At 43.4% G+C, this 19,661-nt stretch overlaps 1 protein-coding gene across 1 annotated transcript in view; it reads left to right on the forward strand.

The window, feature by feature from the left end:
* ticrr (TopBP1-interacting, checkpoint, and replication regulator) overlaps positions 1-19,202 on the forward strand; it is a 22,834-nt gene extending 3,632 nt beyond the window's left edge. Inside the window, exons 5-22 of the mRNA XM_079501937.1 lie at positions 2,018-2,231; positions 3,713-3,854; positions 5,404-5,552; positions 6,340-6,543; positions 6,631-6,776; positions 6,976-7,076; positions 7,671-7,761; positions 7,999-8,081; positions 9,607-9,840; positions 10,171-10,240; positions 10,800-10,866; positions 11,401-11,532; positions 11,751-11,841; positions 12,172-12,230; positions 12,767-13,029; positions 13,695-16,026; positions 16,822-16,941; positions 18,520-19,202. Coding sequence (XP_079358063.1) covers positions 2,018-2,231; positions 3,713-3,854; positions 5,404-5,552; positions 6,340-6,543; positions 6,631-6,776; positions 6,976-7,076; positions 7,671-7,761; positions 7,999-8,081; positions 9,607-9,840; positions 10,171-10,240; positions 10,800-10,866; positions 11,401-11,532; positions 11,751-11,841; positions 12,172-12,230; positions 12,767-13,029; positions 13,695-16,026; positions 16,822-16,941; positions 18,520-18,620 — 4,599 coding nt within the window. The 3' untranslated portion in view covers positions 18,621-19,202. The remainder of the gene's footprint in view (positions 1-2,017; positions 2,232-3,712; positions 3,855-5,403; positions 5,553-6,339; positions 6,544-6,630; positions 6,777-6,975; positions 7,077-7,670; positions 7,762-7,998; positions 8,082-9,606; positions 9,841-10,170; positions 10,241-10,799; positions 10,867-11,400; positions 11,533-11,750; positions 11,842-12,171; positions 12,231-12,766; positions 13,030-13,694; positions 16,027-16,821; positions 16,942-18,519) is intronic.
* The last annotated feature ends 459 nt before the right edge of the window (positions 19,203-19,661 follow it).

A 19,661-nucleotide genomic window follows, 5' to 3' on the forward strand; every position in this document is an offset into this window, starting at 1 on the left:
ACTTTACAATGGTTCATTCATTTATACATTGGGAGGTGAAGCGGCGAACAGTCGACGCCAGTGTCCTCACTTCCTACATTCACACACCAATGGTGGCACGCTCACACCGACCGAGTCATTGGAGGTGGAGGCAATGTATTGTTCAGTGTCTTGCCCAAAGACACTTCGACATGTAGACAGGAGGAGCCGGGATTTGAACCACGACTCACGGATCATTGGACGACCTGCTGCTCTACCTCCTGAGCCACAGCCGCATTATCTGCTGTCAGTGTTTATTTGTAACCGGCAACATGAGTTGCCGGTTACAAATATCCCGTGCTGCGGGACGGGTTACAAATCACCCGTGGCGTCCCCGTGCGGTTAGGATTCGGTTAGTGTCGGACTCTTGGTGTGTCGGAAAACACATGCCTGCAACCGGCAAATCATGCTTCTAATACGAAACCGCATCACTGTTGCATATTAAATGTGATTTGATTGTTGATGTAGTAACTACTGTGCTTGCGCCTGTATGTCATCAGAGAAGGAAGCAGTACACGCTGATGACAAATCATCCTGTCAAGCCTGTCATAGAGGCTGTGCCCCTCTTTAAGTAGTTTTGATTGCGGTAATTTGTTTTTCTCAGATATTGATTTCAATATCTCTTTGTTTACAAACTAGTAACTACCAATAGGTATTTTATCTGCTAAAAGTATATTAACTTTTAGTTTTGCCTATATTTTTGAATTAACAACATGGAATGGAGTTTCCCTGGCCACAGAACGACAGCCCTATGAGGCAATAGCTACCATTTCCCAATTCTCTGGCATAGAATACAATAATCTAATGGTCTTCAATAACCAAACCAGAACAAAAGCTAAACACATCAAAAACACATTTCACTCAGTACCCATTTAGGGTTAATTTTAGTGGTGGGTTCAATTCATCGATATGGCAATATATCAATCGATGAAAATATATAGTGTGGGATGCAGTTGCATATAAACACATGGTGCAATGCCCAATAAAGCCACATGGTGGCTTTTATTTTAATTTAAAGAGCTCTGTGGGGGCCTGGAATTGTTTTATTGTATTTGTGCAATACTTAAAGGATTTGCCTTTGCTACAGAATAATAAGAAGCGCTCTTATAGTAAATACCTTACATGGTCAATGGTCATTATTTGGAATCAACATATAATATTGTATATCGTATCGTGGCCTCTGTATCATGATTTGTATCTATCGTGAGGTTGCAGGCAATACCCAGCACTAGTTAATTTGTGTTTATTACACATCCATCCCAGATATGGTGAGCATAGGATTTGTTTGTGTTCGATTGTTTGGATGCAAAGTCGAGATTTGTTTTTAAATTATATTGTCATACTCTCATGTCTGCCAATGCCACACGTTTATTGAGGACACAGAGGAGAAACCGGCTATTACTTTTCATTCAGCATTTTTCCCTGTTGGCTGGCACCTCACAAGGACCGGTGTGCTGTGCACCTTTTGCCTATAGAGTGTCGCAGTCCCGCCCCCTTTCATGATGACGCCAGGCCCAGGAAATGATTCCCAATGCATTTTTCCCATAGACATTTCAAAAGGTATTTATTTAAAGGCGGTTACGCCGCGGACGAAGCCAACTCGAGTCTTGACAACTCATGACAACAAACACAATATTTTGGACCAAACAAATAATTATAAAAAAGAAAAACAACAAAAAAAAAAGTGTTGTAACCTGCTGTTTTTTTCTTTCTAATTATTTGTTCGGCCCAAAAAATTGTGTTGTCATGATTTGTCACAACAAGAGTTGGCTTTGTCCGCGGTGTAAACGTCTTTAAATAAATACTTTTTGAAATGAACGGAGAATCATTTCCTGGGCCCTGGTAGGGGGCGGGACTGCGACGCACTATACCATCATACTCTCAGCCATGTTCTTAGATTGTCTAATTATAATGATTACAAACTTCAATATTTTTCCTCACAATTCGTGCTGTCTGTAATAAAGCCCTTCTGTTCTGTCCCCCTCTTGTTTCTTTCCAGTTTGCTGAGGTGAATGACGGCGGTGTGCTGTGCTCGGCCATACTCGCTCCCCTGTCTCCCTTCAACGCTCTGCTCTCCGTCTTCCAACCTGACGCTGCCCACCATAGCCTGCCCTTGACGGCCGACGGCGACGTGTTCTCCGACCTACCAGACGTGGTCAGCAGTGTCCTGTCTGTGGTCATGGAGCAGGATGTAGACACTGAGAACGAGGAGGGTGAGGGCACAATAGAACATTAACCCATTTGGGCCTGACCTCGAAATTTAAAAAAAGATCTTCTAAATCCTCCAGTTTTCTGAAATAAATATTTTCAAGATTTTTCAAAAATAGCAGACCTACAAGCTCGTAGCGTGCCACTCGGTGGCGCGCTATGAGCTTGTAGATCTGCTATTTTTCAATAGCTAAATTATAACAATGTTTAAAACACTAAAAGGGGTTCCCGCCCAAAATGGGTTAATATATGTTAATACAACGGATTGCGACCTTGTAGATCTGCTATTTCGTCATTTTTTTAAATGTATGAAACATGGAAATGATTATGGCGATTATAGAACATAATTGTTTATCTCAAATAATTGCAATTTGGTGATTATCTAACAATTGTGATAGGCCTAATACTCAAGCAACTGTGACTTAACGCTGTCTTGAGTTATTGCTGTGACAGTTAAACAGACTGGGCAGGCATTTACAAGACATCCACTCCATTGGGTGCAGGTATAAAAACACTAGGGCCACGAGAACGGTGTCCATAGAAAACGGCGAAGTAAAGTATCATTTGCTGGGGTCCATTTAGACGAGAACGGCGGTTGAAATAGCAACAAAGTGAAAACTCCTTCCAGAGTGGAAATCTTTTGAAAACGCTGTCTCCTCCCGTCTCCATGTAAACGGGCAAAACGGTGAATCCGCAAAACGTGTGACATCACATGGCTCACGTGGGCTCACAACAACGCTTATGTTTATTACATTGTTGCAGAGCCGTAGGCGATATTTGGAGTTCCTATAATGAGCAAGCGGCCAAGCTCTCCCTCGCCCCGCTCATCCTATGAATACAAATGTAGTGACTGCTAGCGATGGTGAATGTAATGCTGTAAATAAAAAAAGCCTTGTGAATTGTGATAGGAAGTAGAACTGAAGTGGTTCTTGTCTTAGAGTATATATATGAATAGAGACGGCACTGGATATCTCCTCCCTTCCACTTGCATTAAGTTGCTCAAAAGCGCATGAGGCGATTTCACTCAGGAACAGAGTGCATTCTGGGATGGATTTGCCTATCATTGCACGCGTTCACGTATGAAACAGCGGCGTTCACGATGTATGAAACAGCGTTCACGTGTCATCATGAACGTGCACAATGATAGTCAACGGACCAGCGCGTTCATGAGTTTGGCCCAGTGCTGCAATACCAAATTCGACGACTATGTCCATTTCGCCTCAGGGTTTCCTCCGGGTGCCGTCTCTATTCATATATACTCTAAGGTTCTTGTACATGCGTGCCTGGTCTTTCTGGCAGGCCGTCACCGCCACCTGGCATGCACATGACATTACAGCGTTTTCAGTCATTACAGAGTCTCTGTGTAAATGAATAAAAAATGAATAAAAAATAAGAACGCAACAGGATTTGCCGTTTGCTCTGGAGCCCGTTTCCCGCTTAAAATTGACCAGTAAGGGTGACTTTCAGTTGTTTTTTTGCTCCTCAGTCCAGCTGGTGGAGCACCAAGTCCCAGAATGGGCTCAACAGGAGCTTAGACACTCCAGCCCAGTGATGACGAGTCTAACGGAGAGCTGGTTCCCTCAGTCTGACCAGTCAGGAGTCAGCTCCCATCTAATGGAGTCAATGAGGTATGGCTGTGTATATACTGTATACTGCACTATTCCTAACATTACTGCAGCTGCTCTCTCACTGCCATTATTTATTTTTTATTTTTTAATGTTTTTATTTTTGTGGCTTTCGCCTTTATTTTATATTTTTTATGGAGGGACAGACAGTAGGCTGACAGGAAATAGGGAGGAAGATGGGGGGGAAGACATGCAGTAAAGGCCGTCGGGATCGGGAGTCGAACCCGCGGCACACTGCCAGACTGGGTTACCAGCCAAGGTGCCTTGACCGCTGAGCCACGGCCCAGGCCCTCACTACCATTATTGATGCTACTGAAACCAACTTTACTACTAACTGTCAGAACCACTGCCGTCACACACTACTGCTGCTTTTGATATGATTTATTTGATATGATATACGGCAACCTTCCCCGTGTTTCTTCACTAGTCCGATCCAGAAGAACACAGTTTTGCCGGCCACTGCTACAGAGCTGACAATGAGGTTATATCTTCCCTTCTTCTCTGGAGTCCTGCCTCAAAGCAGACCAGAGGTAGAAAACTGTCGTTCCCTGATGTCATCGCTAGGGACATCAGTAAGCAGGAACTGGGGATGGCAATGACGGACCGGGAAGTCTGGCATGGCATTGTGAAAACCATGATCTCGACCGTGGTCGAAAAATGATGATGATGATGATTTGCTTCTAATTGAATTCCGTATTATTTGCATTGATTGATTGATTGCACTAAAAACAAAAAAACATTGCTTGGATGCACCTGGGACATATCCTCAGTGATGTAACCCAAGGTCATCAGGCTTTCGGGTCTCGCAACATCATACCCCTCACAGGTGACCCAGCCGGGGTGATCAAGTCTCGACTTACGTCCCAGTAGCTACCCTCGATCAGGCCCTAAATGGGACCCCTGCATTAGGGAAAGACAGGGTCACACAGTCCGCCGCTCCTGAACTACTCTGCCGGGACTGGAAGGTCTGGGCGCGTGGAAGGACTAGGCTCTGTGGGTTGACTCCTGTCCGGGCCCCTCCTACGTCTCACCAGGTACACATATGTGCTCACCAGGTGCAGCGCAGGACCTGTACAGAAAACATTATTTTAGAGTCGTTCGGTTGAGGATGGCAGGTACACATCTGATAGATATTATTAACGGTTTATTTTGTCATTAATTAGAAAATTATTTAAAATAATTTGATAGAACTGATGCATGCAACCAGTATGGAAAGAAATTGATATCCATTTATATGATACGCTTACACCGAAGAAACTGCTGGAAAGCAATGAGATTCTTGTCCAGAATCACAATATAACATGGTTTTAGGAAACGATAAGTAATGGACAAATATTCTTCTGTCTGTCAAATCAACTAATCAAAATGATTCCCAAGCGCGGCACGGCTGCAGCTCACCGCTCCTTGGCTGCGGCTCACCGCTCCAAGAGATGGGTCAAATGCGGAGAACAAATTTCACTGCGGTAACGTGTGTGACAAATCGTACGACCTTGACTTTGTCTGTCTGTCTGTGTGTGTGTGTGTGTGTCTCTCTCTCTCGTTCTCTCTATAGACTGTTGAATGCTGTACCAGAGCATCACAGCACAGTAGAGGAGACCCAGGGAGAGGAGTTGTCTGCTTTGCAACAGGAGCTAGTCAGCAGCCTGGCTGAACTCTACCAGGCCTCGCAGGGCCCTGGAAACAACACGACTAAGAAGAGCCGTAAGAATGCTGCACCTCTGCAATCTCTTACTTTGACATCATGCATATTTTCACATATTTGAGCACTGTTTTTTTTAGATGGACCACATACCCAAGAAAGAGGGAAATTATCTGTTAGTAACGAATAAAAAGAAAGTATGAAACTCTACTCACCTAGAGACAATTTGTTTCCCCCTTAACACATTTTGGGCGGGAACCCCTTTTGGTGTTAGCATTATGTTATGCTTTAGCTATTGAAAAATAGCAGATCTACAAGCTCATAGCGCGCCACCGAGTGGCGCGCTACGAGCTTGTAGGTCTGCTATTTTTGAAAAATCGAAGAACGATTGACAGAAACAGCTTTTTCAGAAAACTGTCAGGACGTAGAAGACATTTTTAGAATCTGATCTCAGGTAAAAATGGGTTAAGTAAATTGAGAACTAGTTCTCATTTACGTTACCTGCGGGGGGGAGCAACCAGAGGATAGTTGTGAGTAGGGCAACAAAAACGTCAGCTATAGCAGATATGCTATATGCAGACTAAGGTTTTAGGTTTGGGTTAACCATATGAACTCTTGTGTCCCTATTCTGGAGGTGAACATTCTGTGAAAGTAGCAGCTCCCAAAATCCTGCTAACATGCAGGATTTTCTTCAAATTCCCTATAAACCCACCAGTGAACTCTCTATCTCACTGACTGACGTTGCAAACTCAAACTCCTCAAATTCACTAACAGATTATTATTGTGGTTTAGCATGAGGTCACCCGTGTCGTCTTACCTTTTCTGTCACTTGTCTCATTCTGCGTGTAGGTGGGGCCCAGCGCACGCCTGTGAAGCAGAAGATGAAGACGATGAGTCGCTCCCTACAGATGCTGAATGTAGCGCGACTCAATGTCAAGGCCCAGCGCGAACTAGACCAGGCGGAGACCGAACACCAGGGCTCAGAGGGCAAAGGCCACGACAAGCCCGGGAGGAGATGCTCGGGTGACAAGACCAAAGCCAGCAGCCAGCAGAGTGAGTGGTTGATAGTCTTAGCCTTAGTAATATGACTAAAAGTGGTTCTAATTTGAACATTTAACCATGTTTATGTCCCTCCATCAGTCTTCAGCAGTGAGACAGAGCTGGTGGCTCATCTGAAGTCCAGTTATGAGAAGGCCGTAGCAGTGAGGGATTTGTGCATCCTCAATGAAACCCAGAACTTCCTGGCTGCTGTCAGATCCTTCATCACACCGAAGACAGAGCAGGCAGTGAGACAAATAAGATCTTTCGTAATATCCTCTGATTTATTGTGTACAATTATTATGTGCCAACAGTCTTAAAATGTTTATAACATTTACAGTACATTCTGTCAGTCAAAAACCTTCTGTTTTTTAGAATTATTGAATTATCCACATAATAGTCCATGTTTCTGTATATGACACATGTGTTTTCTCTTGCGCTTTACAGGTAAAGACCTTTCAGTTTGTCCAGCAGCATCTTCTCAAGTCCGCTAAATCCATCAGGCAGTTCTATGGCGCTGCCTCTGATCCTGAAGGCAAAGTCAGAGAGTGAGTTTTTGTAACATGTTGTAGGGGTGCAAGTAGCGATTTATTCTCATAATAAATTAATCTGTAGATTATCCGATTATCTGCAGTTAATTAGGTGTGTGTGTGTGTAGGTGCAATCTACTTGTGTTTATCTTCGGCAGCCTAGGACACGTACACAGTTTGGTTGTAAGAGGCTTCCAACAACTTGGGGTGCCAAAAAAGCAGCCAAACGGCTCGCGAAATTCTGTGCAATCTCTTCCACTATCGGTAGCCGCCAAATATGGAGAAGACGCTGTTACTTGTAGTTGTGCCCCTGAAGGGTGTGTGGGTATTTGTCCGGGATTTGCTGATTGCACTCTGTACAGCACCTTGTAAATATCTGTGTCCTTGTATTGTATCTCTTATGTGGACATAAATAAATGATGTGTGTGTGTGTGTGTGTGTGTGTGTGTGTGTGTGTGTGTGTGTGTGTGTGTGTGTGTGTGTGTGTGTGTGTGTGTGTGTGTGTGTGTGTGTGTGTGTGTGTGTGTGTGTGTGTGTGTGTGTGTGTGTGTGTGTGTCCGTCCGTCCGTCCGTCCGTCCGTCCGTCCGTCCGTCCGTCCGTCCGTGTCCTAGGTGCAAGCTACAGGCGGTGCTGAGGTTGGAGTTGTGTAGACTCTCTCCAGGACAGAGTGATGCATCAGCTACAGAAGAGATGGTGGAGGAGGTAGGATGCACAACATGTTTTTGTTTGTTTTTTTAACATTTTCTGACGACCTTTTGTTTTTCCTAAATGCATTCAGTTTGACAGCGCTCCATTAAAATGCCCTTCAACTAATTCAGAGCATAATGACCTGACCCATCGAGGCAAATAGTTGTGTTGAAGGTTTTGATACCTTTAAAATTGATTTGTAAGTTACTAATGAAATTAAAACTAAATTAAACTTGTGTTTCTGCTACTTAGGTGGCTGATATGTTGAGGATGATCTCTCTAACCAAAGACCCGGTCTGTCTCACAAAGTTCCTGCAGGATGAGCTACTTCCTAGGTAAGTGACTTTTATCTGGCTGTCAATGTGGCTCATCAGACACAATAGGCCTATCTCACAGCCCGCTTTCCACGCCCACTTCCGGTAGATAGTGGTGTCATTTAACATTAGGCATTTACACTTTTTTTCTCTGGAGAATCTAAGTACATTTCCTAATGTTAAAATGTCAAAGACCGATAATAATATGAAGAAAACACAATGGTATAACAACTCAAATAAGTAGAATAAACCTTACCTTTACAAAACGGTAGTTTGTGGCTTGTGAAAATACCTACATGGAAGCCTATGGACCAGAAACAAAATAACACCACTAGCTCTAAAAGGGGGCGTAAAAAGGGGGCGGGGAAATGCTGTGAGATAGGCCTATTGAAAAGAATCCGGTCTCTTAATTGTCTACACCATGCTGAAGGCGTAGCCGAGACTATGTTTTCGCCCCTCGGTCTGTCCTTGTGTGTGTGTGTGTGTTCGTCCGTCCGTCTGTGTTCCGCTAATCTCCAGCAGCGTTGGCCCAATCGGTGTGAAACTGCGCACACACTCCCTGGGTGCCAGAGCAAAACCTCTGCTCCAACCTTTTAACGTCAGCCTGTTTTAGCGCCACCAGTAGGCAGAGTTCTGCAAAACAATTTTTTTTTTTAAATATTACTCGTTCAGACATCACGCAAATCAGTACATTTCTGTATCTCTATAGTCATGGGATCTGTCCAATTTTTCAAGATTGGCTTTCAAAGTTTGCAGGAGTGGCCTGTTTAAACAAAACAACAAAAAAACAAAACTGAAATCATGAACGCAGCATCCGACTGCCGTGAAACATTGCTGGCACACAAGAAGCTACCTCGTAACCTGCCCTGGCGGAGACCTGTGCTCAGAGGAGCACGTCTTTCTAGTTGAGAAACTTGAGATTGTAGTAATACTTGTCTCTTATTCCATTTCATTTGTTATTTACATTTTAAAATAAACCTTTATAAAGAACCAGATTTTGTCTTTTGAGTCTTATCTTCGGCACAATACGGTACAAAATTATTTTGTTTGTTTTTGGATTTTTCTGCCTTTATTTGGATAGTTGCGAACTATAGAAGCTGGCCAAAACTGTCACGCTGTAACACCACCCGCCCGCCACCAGAGGGCAAAAGATTGGGAGCAAAGAAGATTTTTTTTTATTTTTCCCGATTTTGTAGGCCTCAAGATCAGGTAGATTATAGTTATAGTCACCATGTACACAGTTTTTCAATGTACAAATATTTATTTAAAAAAAAACAAAAAAAATATTTTTTTAATTTATTTTATTTTTTACATAATAGGTAGTTAAACAACTAGTCGACTAGTCGACTAGTAAACTAGGCAACTAGTCAACTAGTAAAAATGACTAGAAGTGAATGCCCTAACGGGGAGTGACACGCAGCAAAGGTCGTCGGGGCTCGGGAATCCAACCTGCTTTAGAGTGCCTATATGTGGTTGTGCCTTAACCGCTAGGCCATCTGCACCCCATTGTTGTACTACATTCTAAACACTCTAATGTCCATGTCAGGTTTTTGACGAGCATCCCCAGGCTGTTGGCTGACATCTACAACAGCCTGGGCAGCCAGCTGCCCGATGCCCTGCTGGCCGCATTGCCTTCGGACTTCTTCAGCGACGAGTCTCTTAACAAGGACAGCTTGTCTCCTTCCCTCTCCTCCACCACCACGGGAGACGAAAGAGGGGGAGCCTCGGATGCTGGGGACGGGCTACAAGACCTGAGGAAGCGCTCCCCCAGCAAGATGAGGTGAGGAGGGGAAGGGTCAGGGGGTGTTTTATCCCATTTAGGCCTGACCTCAAAATTTAAAAAAAAATCCTCTAAATCCTCCAGTTTTCTGAAATAAATATTTTCACGATTTTTCAAAAATAGCAGACCTACAAGCTCGTAGCGCGCCACTCGGTGGCGCGCTACGAGCTTGTAGATCTGCTATTTTTCAATAGCTAAATTACAACATGTTTAAAACACCACTTGTTACAACTAAGCTATACTTGCTATCAGTGGTGGACAGTAACGAAGTGCATATTGCTATATTTGCAGTCTTCCATTTTATATTTTTTATTAACTTTTATGTTTCAGAAGTGGCATGCTGACTCGCCATCGCAGTATGACTGCCCAAATAGAGATCCCGAGGAAGGCCACCAAAACTGTAAGCTGAATACTAGGACACATAACTCATGCCTATAGACTCCTCTCTGATATTGTATGACCACACTGACTGGTCTGGTACAATATATTTATTTACTTAAAATGGCTTTTTTGACATGCAGATCAAATAATGTTTTGTGGCAAACAAAATGCACATAGCAGGGCCATAATGTCATCTCTGACTTCATAGCGATTCTATTTAGAGACCTTTTTCGTTGCATCACGAAAACTCTAATTTCACCATGATTGTATTTTGATGCGATTGTGCAGAATATTTGCATGCATTAAATTCACCAGGAGTTGACAGATACAAATTATGTACCTTAGCTTATGTAAGCTTAAACGTGCCGTTCTCTAGATGTACCATATTTCATATGAATTCTTACAAGAATATAATCAATCAATTATACATTTCTGTGGTCATTGTTATGCCCTACAGTATGTCGTCAATTCTACTTTAATGGCCACTTGTTTCAATTCATTCAGGTTGTAATTGTATTATTCATGAACAGTAAGTTTTCAGAGTGCCTTACACTATTACTTATTGTCTTACCCCACAGACCAAAGCTAGTGTCCCAGTGGAGAAACCAGTTGCAGAGCCACCACCTCAGAAACAAGCAGCACAAGGTACTGTATATGTCCGCTTAGAATCAAGAGGGGTAACTGTCTGTCTGGCAGGTTTCACCTAGCTTAACGCATTTAGGACTGACCTAAATCCTCCAGTTTTCTGAAATAAATATTTTCACGATTTTTCAAAAATAGCAGACCTACAAGCTCGTGGCGCGCCACTCGGTGGCATGCTATGAGCTTGTAGATCTGCTATTTTTCAATAGCTAAATTATAACATAATGTTTAAAACACCAAAAGGGGTTCCCGCCCAAAATGGGTTAACGCACTAACTGCCACATATTAATTCATTCATTCTTCCGCCTATTTTCAGTTTTCACCCAATGTTATTTTCGCTGAATGTTCGCCTATTATGACATGCCCAGAGTAGGGACACTAGGATTCATCTCAATCACACAATGATTCCATGTGATGTAAAAGCTAGAATTCCAGAATTTACAGGCAAAGAGATGGAACCTTTTTTTGTGTTGTCATTAAATAATTCGTTCGGCAAATGGATTAGTCAGTATTGATGATGTGATGACTGCCCTCCAGAGGTGACCAAGGTGAGGAGGAACCTGTTCAACCAGGAGAAGACCTCTCAGTCCAAGCGCTCCAAACTGCCCAGGAGTCAGTCTGTGTCTGCTGTGGAAGGACTCGACCGCAAACGCGCTCGGGAGTCGGAAGGTAATGATGACGTGACATCTGGCTTTAAAGGGCTGACCCATTTGATTTTGATTTTATTTTATTAAGGATCCCCATTAGCTGGTGCCATGGCAACTAGCTAGTCTTCCTGGGGTCCACATAAAAGGACATACAATTACAAATTCAAAATGAATCAAAACTTTCCACGCTGGCTAGTTTTCATTCATGCCATGTTCTATAATGGAGTGTTGGCTTTTCAGGACCACACGCGCTCCTGACAAAGAAAGTGTGTGAGACGCCCCGTCACAAGCAGGTGTCCAGCCGCCTGCTGTACAGACAGAGAATGGGAAGGTACTGAATAACAGGGCCACGGGAACCTTAACCCATTTTGACCTGGGAACGATTCTACAAATGTATTCTAAATCCTGACAGTTTTCTGAATAAAAATAATTTTCACGATTTAAAAAAAAATAGCAGACCTACAAGCTCGTAGCGCGCCACTCGGTGGCGCGCTATGAGCTTGTAGATCTGCTATTTTTCAATAGCTAAATTATAACAATGTTTAAAACACCAAAAGGGGTTCCCGCCCAAAATGGGTTAAACAAGAAGGATATTCTAAATGACACATTGAGGTGAACATTGGGCCCTAACTAAGCACCGTTTGTCCGTGCTTGTTTACAGGAGGTCTGCCCCAGAGGAGGATTGCATAGTGGAGGAGTCACCAGTGAAGCCGTTAGAAGGTACTTGCATTGATGGCATACGTAAAATCAGTGAAGTGTTTCTCCAAATAAAGAAATTAACAAAGAAAACAGTTTGACATGTCTTCTAGAGCAGGGGTTCTCAACCCGTGGGTCGCGACCCCTCGGGGGGTCGCCAAATTATTTTAGGGGGTCCCCAAATTATTTTCAAAAAATATATATATATTTTTTTTTAATTTTATTTTCACGATTTTTCAAAAATAGCAGACCTACAAGCTCGTGGCGCGCCACTCGGTGGCGCGCTATGAGCTTGTAGATCTGCTATTTTTCAATAGCTAAATTATAACAATGCTTAAAACACCAAAAGGGGTTCCCGCCCAAAATGGTTTAAGGTTATTGTAGTAGTCAATTTATATTGGGGGTCGGGAGGGGGCGGGGCGGGGGTCCCGAGACATTGCCAAAGCATTTCCGGGGGTCCCCGGCCAAAAACGTTGAGAACCCCTGTTCTAGAGCAGCCCCAGTTGTGGCCCACCGATCTTATGTGTCGATTGACCCTTGACATTGCCTTTTCTAACCAGAGCTGAGGAGGAGCCCGAGGATAAAGTCATTTGCCAGGAGGAATTCCAGCGTCTTCTACTCCAGCTCTCAGCCTCGTTCCCGCAACCTGGACAAAGCGCTGTCCTCCTCCCAGCTCTCCGTCAGCGGCGTCAACCCCAGGGCCGTCCACTCTCCTCACCGCATCCTTTTCGGAGCAGCTCAGTCCCCTGGTCGCCCCTCCGCTTCCTGCCCCAGCAGGGCCAGCAGGAGGTTCCTGTCGTTTGGTAACGCTGATGTGTTTGAGGTGTGTTCTCCCATTTGTTTATTTTTGTCATTGGCAAAGTTTTGTCTTCAAATCTTAAAAGCTATTACATGATCCAGGCAGTAATGACCATGAATGGCTTTTAAATTGTTTAGGGTTTGGCTTTCTCTTTTTTTTCTTTTACTCACTCTAATCTTGTCTCCTTCATGTAATTAGCCCTTCGCTAAGTCCCTCCCCAACCCGTCCTTGTCCAATAGGCACGTTAGCAGGGAAGAGACGGGTCAAGCTGTCCTTCTCACCAATTGAGATGCATGTTAAATGCAACTTTTAACGACCGCCCGACAGGAGTTTTCATGTTGCACGTTAAGACTATGGTCATTAGTGTTATTGCCATCACCTGGGTGGGTCAGTCGTGTAACTTTCATCGGCCCCGATGTCATTTTCTGACATTGGGGCCATTCAATTCCAAGCTCAAATCTAACAATGAATGGGAGCGTTTTATCAATAATTAACTAAATCCCATTTTCAGTAATTCTGTGTGATTATTAGAGCTTGTTGTTGGCAATTGGCAAAATCTAATAATCAGTTCTCATTGAAAATCTGCCAATATTTCAGAACAAATTTAAAATGTAATTTGCTTGTAAAAATGCTTTCAATTTAATAAAAGCTTGTTCAATTATAACACCTTTCTCTGTTCTTTCCCACAGAGTCCCAACAAAACCCCGACAAAATCACCTGGTAAATCCGGAAGAGCTGCTCACGGGAACAGAGCACCCAACACCCCTCAGACCCCCAGGACCCCAGGATCCACCAGGGTCCGTGTCCCCATGGTGTCGGGCAGCCCCGTAGCGGGTTGCTCTCATCAGGCGGGGTCGATGTCCCTGAGAGGCAGCCCCTTCCGGTCCCCAAGCAGAAGGGTCCTGGGACTGGGTACTCCTCAGAAAGACAGCCCCGTGAGGACCCCACTGAAGGGGATCCTTAAAACGCCCATCAAGGCCAGAATGTCGGAACACGTGTCGCCCACTGGAACTTGTCCACTCAGGAGTCCATGCTCAGGAACACCCAGAAAGAGTGTCACCTGGTCGCCATCACCCCGGAAATGTAGACCCCGGGAAAACAGTGCTTTCAAAGTGCCAGAGTCGCCCGGCGTCCATTCAACCCGTGCCTCCCCAAGGTTGTTGAAACTGGCCTCCAGAAACAATTTTAACAGTCCTTCTAAAAATCGTGGTGCCAAAAGAAAGGTCTTCCACACCCCTGATAAAACTTCCCACGTAGCACATAGCCTCAGTTCCCCAGTAACTCCTCTGAAGCCTCCTCAAAAATTAGCAAGAGGCAAAGTGGTGACACCAGAGAAGCCATGTCATAGTTTGATTAAAAGACATCAAGACAAGATGACCACCCCGGCCAAGGAAGTCCCTACTGACGCAATGGTTTGTTCTCAGGACATTCCTAAATCTACCACGCCTCTAAACCTTTCCCCACGCACCCACAACACCATAAGCCTAGACATGAGTCCTGTTCTTGAATATCAAATTGTCACGCGCTCTGGAAGAACACCTGTCAAAAATATAGTGTCTCCTTATAAACCAGAATTGACTCAAGTAAAAGATACAACTCTTATACAAACTCCAGAGAAAAACAGGCATCAAATTGTCACGCGCTCTGGAAGAACACCTGTCAAAAATATAGTGTCTCCTTATAAACCAGAATTGACTCAAGTAAAAGGTACAACTCTTATACAAACTCCAGAGAAAAACAGGCCTGGCCAAAGTGCTAAAAACAGGACCAGGAACAACTTGAGATCCCAATCTAGTGAGAGCCTAACTCCTTCCAAACCAAACACTGACTCTAGCTGTGCTATGCCCAGCGACCGTGTAACAACGGAAAACATTGAGCGTGAAACACAGGCGCAACAAAAAACCTCGCCTGAATCTTCTCAGTCCTCCGAAATCAGTTCCCACACAGACTCTCAGCACTCCTCTCACATCAGCATGAAGACGGCAAGTGAGGGCGACAGCATGGATATCATCGATGCCGCTATTGTAAAGACTGATCTCACCCAGGGCCTCAAAATGAACATCAGCTTCTCCAGGAAGTCCTCCATTTGCAGCGAAGTCTTTGATTTCACAGCAGCATCGTCTCCGAGATCGTACCCGCTACCGGCTCAAGTAACCCCGGCACGGAGCTACGGCTTTCGACAGACGCCCGACCGCCAACAGAGGGAAGCAGCGGTTCGTTGGGGCTACTCCGATTCGCCTCGCTTTTCAACCCCAAGAAGTTCAACGACGCCTCGCCGAGGGAAGGGTACTCCGAAGGGTACTCCGAATCCATTGATGTACCAAGTGGAACTGGACATGCCAAAAACAGGACTTCCAAAGCTCAAATTCAAACGCACCAACTCCTTCGCCGCCGCCGACGGTGATCCCAGATCAGGAGGCCAGAGCCCCTCGGTAGGTTTCAACCCCTCTCAGCTGGACAGTCCGTTGCCTCTGCGCTCTAAACTCAGAGGCAGTGTCTCACCGTCACTCTGCTCTCACTTCACTCCGGCCAAGAGCACGCCTGGCAAAGGCGTCCAAACCTACATCTGCCAGTCCTATACCCCTACACAGCACTGCACCGGAGCCACGTCACCCCCGGTACCCACAGAGGCCGTTCCCCTGACCCCGTCTCCCCAGAACACGGGGCGGGTGAACCCGGACAACCTTCAGAGTTGGCCCAGGAAGAAGAGGGCGCATGAGGCCTTCGTGTTTGGGGGCAAGGAACACGCTCGCAAGGAGGAGGAGCTACTGGAGGAGGTGGAGCTCGGCGTCAGGAGGTTACAGGACAACGAGGACGCGGACGAGCCTTCGTGCAGTAGAGCTGCCGGACCGCGTGCACCCTCTAGGGGGTCACCTCTCATAGGAGAAGATGCGTCATCTCCCGTTTCGCCACAGGGGGACATGGACTGGATTGAGAACCTGGCCAAGCAGGTCGATGGAACTGGTCCTCAGACAAGAGATCACCAGGGCTGGATGGCAGGAGATGGAGACCTGAAGTGTTGTAAGAGCAGATGTTTTATCAATAATAATAATGGAATACTTTCATTCCAAAATATACCTCTGCTGTCGCGAAGAAAACACCCGACTCCAAAATGTTCATTTTTCAGGAAATAGAAAAATATAACATTTTCAGGAAATTAAGAAACAAAGCAATACTGCCTCATCAAAGTTGGTATTGTGACTTTATATATTGTCAATTACTTGCTGTTGCATGAGAGGGGGAGAGGTGTTGGAGTTAGCTGCTTTAGCAGACTGTTTGAGGGCCCAATGGAGTTAAGAGGTTATGTCCGAAGCACTTTTTACTACTTTACATTGGTTCAATATTTTTTTTTAACCAACACCAATTGACAATGGCACTGATTAATGCAAAAAAAACTAAAAAATGTAGTTAGGTGGTTTCCTCCCGACAGCAATGCTATTTACTTAATGGTGTGGACAATAATTGTGTCTATACATTATACTATATCCAGAGCCACTGAGACCGTTTGATCACATGTGTTATTGTTCTTGTTGGTCATGGTTTAAGTGACGTTTGATTTGTTTCAAGGCAACTTCATTTTGCATGCTTTCCCTGTATCCACAATTTCCCTTTAGCACTGTGGTGATGACTGATGTAAATCTTTAGCTCCTACAATAATTATGCTGAATACATTTAAAAGTTTACTTGACTCCAATGATGAACACATTTATCACTGCAACTGGATATAGCTGGATGATTGATATATAGTTTTTAAACTGATGCCTAAACTAAACCATCCGTTCAGTCATTAATCTTTTTCATGGTTATGTTGTTCAGTGGAGACGCCACCAAGCTCCAAGAGGAGGAAGACGGTGACAGCCAGTGGGATCTTCGCTCTCACTCAGTCTCCGCTGCTGTTTGAGGGCAGATCAGCCAGGAAAAGGCCCCACTTTAAAGGTAAAATGCTTGGCCTTTGACATTGTCTTTGTTTGTCTGGTCGGCATTGGATGACCTGGTTGTATTGGACATATCTCTAATAAATGTGTCTCCCTTAGTTGTTAAACATTGTCAAAATATTTGGTTATTTTTTATTTGTTTTTGGCTTTTTGCCTTTATTGATAGTTACAAGGGGAGGAGAGAAGGGTAGAGAGTAGAGACATGCAGCCGAGGTCGTCATGAAGGGGACTCGAACACGCGACACGCTGTCAGGCCAGAGCCTATATGTGGCATGAGCCTGGACCACTAGGCCAGCGGGCACCCCCAAATGGTTATTTATTATATCGTCAAACCTTAACTCCATTGGACCCTCAAACTGTCTGCTAAATCAGCTAACTCCACCACCTCTCCCCCTCTCATGCAAGTAATTGCCAATATAAAGTCACAATTACCAACTTTGACCCATTCTGGGCGGGAACCCCTTTTGGTATTTTAAGCATTGTTATACTTTAGCTAGTGAAAAATCGTGAAAATGTGGCGCAAATCTTTGAATATATTTCAGAGCGAACGTTTTTAACTCAAATCGTTGCTTCTGGGGGGTCCCTGGAACAACATATTTTCAAATTGGGGTCGGCGGCCAAATACACATAATTATAGGGGGTCCTTGACATGAAATATTGAACACCACTGACATAGAAACAGGTATTTCAGAAAACTGTCAGGTTTTAGAAGACATTTTTTAAATTTCGACGTCAGGCCTAAATGGGTTAATGAGGCAGAAATATATTTACTGAACATTTTATATTTTTCATTTCCTGATATTTTTCATTTCCTGATAAATTAACATTTTGGAGTGGTTTCTCGATGGCAGAGATGTGGTATATTTGGAGGGGGACTAAAGAAAGCAAATCATTTAAACTAAAGCATCGTTATAGCCACAAGAGGGCGCTTGTAGCCAGTTGGCAACCCGATATCTGCCACTACCACAACAGGCTCAAGAATTCTATACTTGTGTGTGTGTGATTTATTGTTGGAGTGTGTGGATGGATGAGGATTTACATATGCTTTATTCTGATTTGTTGTTGAAGTGTGTGGATGGATGAGGTTTTACAAATGCTTTATTCTATGTGCGTGGGAAGGAGATGGTGGACTATGTAGATATATTTTTGTTGTCTCTGAAGCCTCATTACTATGTTTTCCGCAAGGCAAAAATTGCTGATCCAACACGCTCAAAAATCTTTACCTATAACATGGCCAATATAATATTGGGACAGCAACTTGAAATTGGTTGATTTGAGCAAATTGAGTTTACTTTGTATGAAATGTGCTATAAAACTAGAATGCTCTGGACTGTTCTCTCAGTCTCAGGGTACCTCTTGTCCTATGTATATAGCTCCCAGCCTTATATATATATATATATATATATATATATATATATAATAAAACTTTATTTGTGTAGCACCTTTCATGACATGAAATGCAGCTCAAAGTGCTTTACAGAGCAATGAAGAGAGAAAAAAAAAGAAAAGAAAAGCATTAAAATGTCATTTTCTGTAATTTTCTTAAACTGCCAATAAAGTATTCTCTCTAATCCTGTAGATGAAGCGGTATGTGAGAGGACTGTGGATGTAGAACGCTCCCCCTTCAGACATTCAACCACAGGGAAATCCTTCAGCAGGAAGAGACTGTTGGATTCCTGACACTTTACTTTTTAAGGCAAGGCATATACAGCACTAAACAACCACAAGTACCACCTTTTTTTTTCATTCAGTTTTTATTGTAAACAACAATTGCAGTTCATTATTACACTGATACACCATCTGAGACATATTTTGTTATTGTGTTCCTAAAAGGTAATTTTTCTCATGCAGGTCTCAATGTATTTTGGGATTGGGAATAAGTTGATCCATGTCTAAATATGCGGCTATACATTTCTTAATGTTGCAGAGCTGTCGAGATATCTCAAATTGCTTTTACTGTGAAGTCCACACCAAACTTTTAAGCATTTTCTCACTACATATGTTTAGTGCCTGTAACTTGTGAAAGTGAAAGTGGTCATTTTAAATGCCATCAGTTCCTCCTCTGTCAGAAATGCAATCAGCCATTTCGCAAACAATTCAGAAACCACTTTCTCCTGTAATTTATGTAATATATCTGTTTATTTATTAGTTTGTGTCTTGTTTTATCTCAAATTTTATTTTAAATAAAAGGGAAGAACTGGTGATTTATAATGTAAATATAGATTGTGAAAGTTTTTTTGTAAATAAAAACTATGTTTTTTAAATAAATCCTCTGGTAGGTATTATTTATTTGGGGATAATGGAACAATGTTCCTATGGGTCTTAGACATTTTTAAACATCATGAAATGTGTCATTTTGTGGCCAAGTAGTCTCAAATCTAGACAACTCTTCCACTATCTGGAATGTTATTGAGTCTGAAAAAATGTAATGTCAATTTCCAGCATGCACACAATCGTATACACACAACACATATTCATCTTTGGGGCAAAGAAAAAGCACTGCTGTCTACAAAACATTTGCATTATGAATATATATATTATAAACCATAACCTTGCAAAAAGTTCGGAAACTTAATTTTGGTCGGTTATTTCTCTCCTTTGTATTTTGTATTGTTTTTATCGTCGTTTAGTCACCTTTACAACGAGTTACAGCTTGGAAGGACCAGACATTCGTGGAATGAGCAACACCTAAACGTGTGGGTAGCGCCTCCAAAACATGCC

This window comes from Electrona antarctica (genome assembly GCF_951216825.1).
Source record: "Electrona antarctica genome assembly, chromosome: 5".
NCBI lineage: Eukaryota > Metazoa > Chordata > Actinopteri > Myctophiformes > Myctophidae > Electrona > Electrona antarctica.